General features: G+C 50.3%; 1 protein-coding gene across 1 annotated transcript; it reads left to right on the top strand.

Annotated features, from left to right (window-relative positions):
- Positions 1-826: 826 nt before the first annotated feature.
- Positions 827-3,333, top strand: LOC136404461 (unconventional myosin-VI-like). The gene is made up of 2 exons (XM_066383764.1): positions 827-1,417; positions 3,280-3,333. Exons 1-2 carry the CDS (start codon positions 944-946, stop codon positions 3,316-3,318), a joined length of 513 nt encoding a protein of 170 aa, XP_066239861.1. The 5' UTR covers positions 827-943; the 3' UTR covers positions 3,319-3,333.
- The last annotated feature ends 2,458 nt before the right edge of the window (positions 3,334-5,791 follow it).

Genomic DNA, 5,791 nt, shown 5'->3' with positions numbered 1-5,791 from the left:
TTTTATACATGGGGAAATACGGTATATTCTGTATACAGACAAGTAAATGCTTTATGTGCATGTTTTTACATGTATTTAATGATTTCTGTTATATGGTTTTAGCCTAATGCCAGTGTCTACACTTCACTTTTTATTTCATTAGATACCTGAAAGTAGTTCTGTTCTTTGTCAAGGCCACACATATTGTTTTGATGAGTAGCTGTTTCTGATATCTTATTGGTGACAATATTGCTTCAGTGAATATAATTGTGAGTGTGTGTGTATGTAGTTCAAAAACGTAAGTTTGTTAAAAGGAAAAGTTCCTATAAGAACTTCTGGGTTAAATAATATTTACATGGACAATGGTATTAGATCCATAACAGTAAAGCTGGTGGAAAGGAAGTTGTTGGTCAAATAAGTTTGTAAATATGATATATATGTTTGCTCGCTTGTGACTTATATTGGGTGTGGGGGACAGGCTGTAAGCAGGCCAGGTCGTTGTAGCCTAAGGTTTGGTTTTGGGACTAAGCTTTTCCCCACACCCTTGACTGATTGTATGATCTGGGTGGTGCACTCTCATGAGGAATCCAATTATGCCTTGGATAAGTGGCTTTGTATCAGAGACTTCCTTGTTTGTATATTGGATTAAGGGATTTTGGTTTTCTACACTATAAAGTGGGACAGACCAGGAGCTTGGACACACAGTTCCTGCTATCACAATTGCAGGGGCTTCCCTGATCCCTGGCCCTTCATGGGAAGAGCTGGTTTTCTGCTTTTCCCTTGTCTTCTTTTGTGGTTTGCCTGTCTTGGTGAGACACCAATAAATAGGATGGCCCCCCATCCTCTGACTCCGCCATTTCTTTATCGTCTGCCCGAATCCAATGGGAACCTGCATGTGAATGGCCACGATGGCGGCTCCTGGCCTTACAACTGGCGTAGTTTCCGGCAGGATTCAGAGATTGGTATGGAGCCACCACCCTTGATGGGTGGGATAGAGTACTGGTTGCTGCTCTGGCTCCCCATGGCTGTCCTTTTAGGGGCCATGGGCTACATGTTTTTTACTCAAGAGGAAACTGCCCGAGGTCAAAAGCTTCAGCATGAATTGCAAATAGAACGGCAGAAAAGGCTGGAATTGGAGCGAGCACTGGAGAAGGAATTACGGGTTCGCGAGTTGCAGTTTACCCTGGAAGCTGAACGTCTTCACCGGCAGTTGTTGGAGAAACAACTGCGGATTCAAGAGCTCGAGTCTCAGCTTCCGGCCAAAAGCCAGCAGCCACAGGAGCCTAAACGGTCACCAAAGGAGCAGCAGCATCCGTGCCGGTGGATTGGCTTTGAGTCAGCGGGAGCAGGCGCTTGCGACTCCTCTTCTGAGGATGAGAAGGCTCAGGCTGAAGCTGCCATACGCACACTGAGAGCCCAACCAGTTGTCGCCAAGAAGGTAAAAACCCAGCAACAAAGAGTCCCTCAGGGGCAGCCACAGCCTCCTGCCCAGGTAATGGAACACTCTGTGGTCCGGCCCTATACCCAGGCAGAGCTGATGGAGTTGGGGGCACAATTTAGGCAGAAACCTACTGAATCCCTGGTAGCCTGGTTACTACGATTATGGGATATAGGGGTGGATGGCATCATGCTCTCCGGAACAGAGATGGAGAAATTGGCCGCCATTACCACACACTCTTCCTTGAGGCAGCGTCTTCAGAACTGCCATAGCAACCCAGGAGACCATACCCTATTAGAATGGGTGATGGCTGCCATTCGTATGGTCTGGCAGAATGCTGGAGAACTGCCGGGGGCAATGAGTCGGTGGCAGTGCTACAGTGAGTTAGTAAAGGTCCTTCGAGAACTAGGTATGAAGAATGCTGTTTTCAACCCTGGGTCTCGTGGGCCAGACGAGGAAGTGTTTACGGCCAAAATGAGGGAATTTGTCCTTGCTAGCGCCCCGTCAGCCCTTTTTGGGTCACTGGTGGCCATCTTGGGCCCCTATGTGGGGCAGCCCATCAATGCAGTTACACAGATGGTAGCAGATTTGGGAGAGCTGGAGGCCGCTCGGGATCATAAAGCAGTGAGGGCTGCTGCCTATGTTTCCCCCCCAACTAACAAGGGAAACGGGCCTGTAAAGGTTACCCGAACGCAGATGTGGGTAGACTTGATTGCGGCTGGAGCAGATAAGGGGAAATTGGATGGCCAGTCTAATAAAATTCTTTTGGAGCTTTGGAGGCAGCTTAAACCAGAACAGAAGTTCCAGCCACTGAGACGAAAGGCCCCAGCAGCTACCAATAAAACGTTTGGTGCGCGCACAGCTCGGTTACAAGATTATATGATAGAGACGGCCGAGGGAGAGGGGAACTCCCAAGACCCATTGTACCAGTTTGAATAGGAAAAAGGCCGAGGGACCCGTCTAACGGGGATGGGCGGAGACCGGAGGCCACATGTGGAACTGGCTATCCACTGGTCCCCTTCCAATGTACAACAGGTGTTGGCCTTGGTGGATACAGGTGCAGAATGTTCCCTTCTCTATGGAAACCCAGAGCGGTTTGCTGGGACCCCAGTGGCCATTGACGGTTATGGGGGCCAAACTGTTCAAGTGAAGCCAATAACTATTCCATTGGGGATAGGGAGACTGCCTCCTAAGCCATATAAGGTGTATATATCTCCTATTCCTGAATATATTTTGGGGGTAGATGTCTTGCAAGGACTGTGGTTGGAAACTACAGCTGGGGAGTTCCGGCTGCGGATCAGGGTTGTGAAGGCAGTATTGCGGGGACATGCATCACATTCCCCTTTACAATTACCCGTCCCTCGGCGTGTGACTAACACCAAGCAGTACCGCCTGCCAGGTGGTTATGAAGAAGTCACAGGGACAATCCTTGAACTAGAAAAGGTGGGGATCATCCGGCCAGCACACAGTCCTTACAACTCCCCAGTATGGCCTGTGCGCAAAGCAGATGGAACCTGGAGAATGACAGTAGATTACAGGGAACTTAATAAAGTTGTTCCCCCTTTGCACGCTGCTGTTCCCTCGATAGCTAACATGATGGATCGGCTAAGCCATGAGTTGGGGACATACCACTTTGTGGCAGACTTGGCCAATGCTTTTTTCTCTATTGATATAGCTGCAGAGAGTCAAGACCAATTTGCCTTCAGTTGGGAAGGGAGACAATGGACCTTTACAGTGTTACCCCAGGCCCACCTTGTGCCATGGGCTGGTGGCTGCTGACCTGGCTAAATGGAAACAGCCAGAGGTAGTCCGCTTGTACCATTATATTGATGATATTATGCTAACTAGTGATTCTCTTTCAGAATTGGAGCAAGCAGTCCCTACCCTGCTATCCCATTTGAAAGCATGTGGCTGGGCAGTTAACGAGAACAAGTTACAAGGACCTGGGTTATCTGTTAAATTCTTGGGAGTTGTCTGGTCGGGTAAGACAAAAGTTATCCCTGACGCAGTTATAGATAAGATTCAAGCATACCCCGTGCCCACTACAGTAAAACAGTTACAGGAATTCTTAGGTTTGTTGGGGTATTGGCGAGCATTTATACCGCATTTGGCTCAGATACTACGCCCTTTGTACAACCTTATTCGAAAGGGGGTTCGCTGGGATTGGACTAAGCAGGCGCAAGGTTCATTTGCAGCTGCTAAGAGAGCTGTCAAGGTGGCACAGGCCTTGAATGTGTTTGATCCTGCCAGGCCCTGTGAGCTGGATGTTCATGTAACCTCGGAGGGGTTTGGATGGGGCTTGTGGCAGCGGACAGAGCGCCTACGGCAACCTATTGGATTTTGGTCCCAATTGTGGAAAGGAGCTGAAGTTCGTTACTCATTAGTAGAGAAGCAGCTGGCAGCTGTGTATGCTGCCCTCCTGGCAACTGAGAGTATTACAACCACAACACCAGTTACAGTCAAAACAACATACCCTACAGCTGGATGGGTGAGAGATTGGGCAACTAAACCACGTAGTGGTATGGCCCAAATGTCTACCCTGGCCAAGTGGGGTGCCTATCTGCAACAACGCTGTGCTCTTAGCACCAGCCCATTGAGGGCAGAACTGCAGGAAGTCTTGGGTCCAGTCACCTATGCGACCTTAGAGTCAGGTACAACTGGGGCTCAGGAGGCAGAACCTGAAGTCAGTCCCTACCAGGAGGGGCGGGTGCCCATCCCCGAAGATGCCTGGTATACTGATGGTTCCAGCAGGGGCCAACCTGCCAAATGGATGGCTATTGCCTTCCATCCGGCCACTGAGACTATTTGGATGGACATGGGTACAGGCCAAAGCAGCCAATGGGCAGAATTAAGAGCTGTTTGGCTAGTTGCCCATAATGAACCTTCACCTCTGGTGATCTGTACTGACAGTTGGGCTGTCTATCGTGGACTGACCCTTTGGATTGCTACTTGGCACATTAACCAGTGGATGGTAATGCACCGTCCATTATGGGGTCAGGCCATGTGGCAGGACTTATGGGAAATAGGACACCAGAAGCAGGTGACAGTATATCATGTCACAGGGCATGCCCCTCTAGCCCATCCTGGGAATGATGAGGCAGATACGTTGGCAAGGGTGCGATGGTTGGAGACTGCACCTGCAGGTGATGTGGCACAGTGGCTCCACCGGCGCCTGCTCCATGCAGGACAGAAAACTATGTGGGCTACGGTTAAGGCGTGGAACTTGCCTGTGTCCTATGCAGAGGTACTTGCAGCCTGTGAGCAATGTGCAGTATGTTCCAAGGAACACCCTCGGAGACCACTGGTGTCACCTGGACAGATCCAGAGGGGTCATGTCCCACTGACACGATGGCAGATAGACATCATTGGACGCTTACCAAAGTCAGAAGGGTACCAGTATGCAGTCACTTGTGTAGATACTGCCACCGGGCTGCTTGCTGCTTACCCCGCTCGTAACCCTGACCAGAGGGCAGTCATACAGGCTCTGGACCGCCTGAGTGCTGCATATGGGCGACCACTGGTCCTTGAAAGTGACAATGGTACCCACTTCACTGGTTCAACGGTGAGGCAATGGGCTCAAAAGCTGGGGGTGGACTGGAAGTACCATGTTCCCTACCACCCCCAGGCTGCTGGTATCATTGAGCGTTATAATGGACTCTTAAAGCAGGGACTGCGACAGGAGGGGGGCACCGGCTCTCTTACTGGATGGACACGCCGCTTATGGACAGTACTTTGGATTTTGAATGAGCGACCTCGACGGGGAAGCCCAGCTCCAGTAGAGGCCCTCCTGCATCGGACAGCTGCCCCTATTCAGTTGCAGATACGCACCAAGGACATTTTACTCAAGCCAGGTTTCGGACAGCAGGGCAATGTGCTCTTGCCTGCTCCAACAGCCCTTCTTAAAGGACAACGGCTTCAATGGACTTGGCCTTGGACTGTACAGGCCCCCCATCTGAGATGGGTGGCCTTGTTGGCACCATGGGGAAAGGGGTTAGAGGTGGACCTCCAGTTAACCCCTTGGGCAACCAGCACCTGGCCACCTAAGGTAGAAGTGTATTATCCCTTGAGTGCTCAAGGGGACAGCATTTTGAAGGGCACCTTTGTAATTTCTTTATGGCCAATAATGAGTTCCCCTATTTTACTACACATACAACCAGCAGATGCTGGTGTATTGGCCAATAAGGTTTGGTATGCCCGCTCAGGGCGGCCTCTGGTGCCAGCTACGGTGCTGTCTGCAGACAAAACTCTGGCCTGTATTCTGCCAGAGGGAAAAGATTTGCCTCTCTTGGTGCCACTGACAGCTCTCTCATTTCGCCCATAGTTTTTGATCTGTTAATCCTATTGCTGTAGTTGGTACTACTTCTGTTTATGCAA

This window comes from Saccopteryx leptura, chromosome 4, assembly GCF_036850995.1.
Source record: "Saccopteryx leptura isolate mSacLep1 chromosome 4, mSacLep1_pri_phased_curated, whole genome shotgun sequence".
Taxonomy (NCBI): Eukaryota; Metazoa; Chordata; class Mammalia; order Chiroptera; family Emballonuridae; genus Saccopteryx; species Saccopteryx leptura.
The sequence above is the reverse complement of the archived record's forward strand: the minus strand, read 5'-3'. Positions and strand labels throughout refer to the sequence as shown.

Coding starts and splice junctions, on each gene's coding strand:
- LOC136404461 (XM_066383764.1), top strand. CDS start 944: ATGGAGCCACCACCCTTGATGGGTGGGATAGAGTACTGGTTGCTGCTC. Junction 1,418..3,279: donor AACCAGTTGTCGCCAAGAAG/GTAAAAACCCAG, acceptor ATTCTCTTTCAG/AATTGGAGCAAGCAGTCCCT.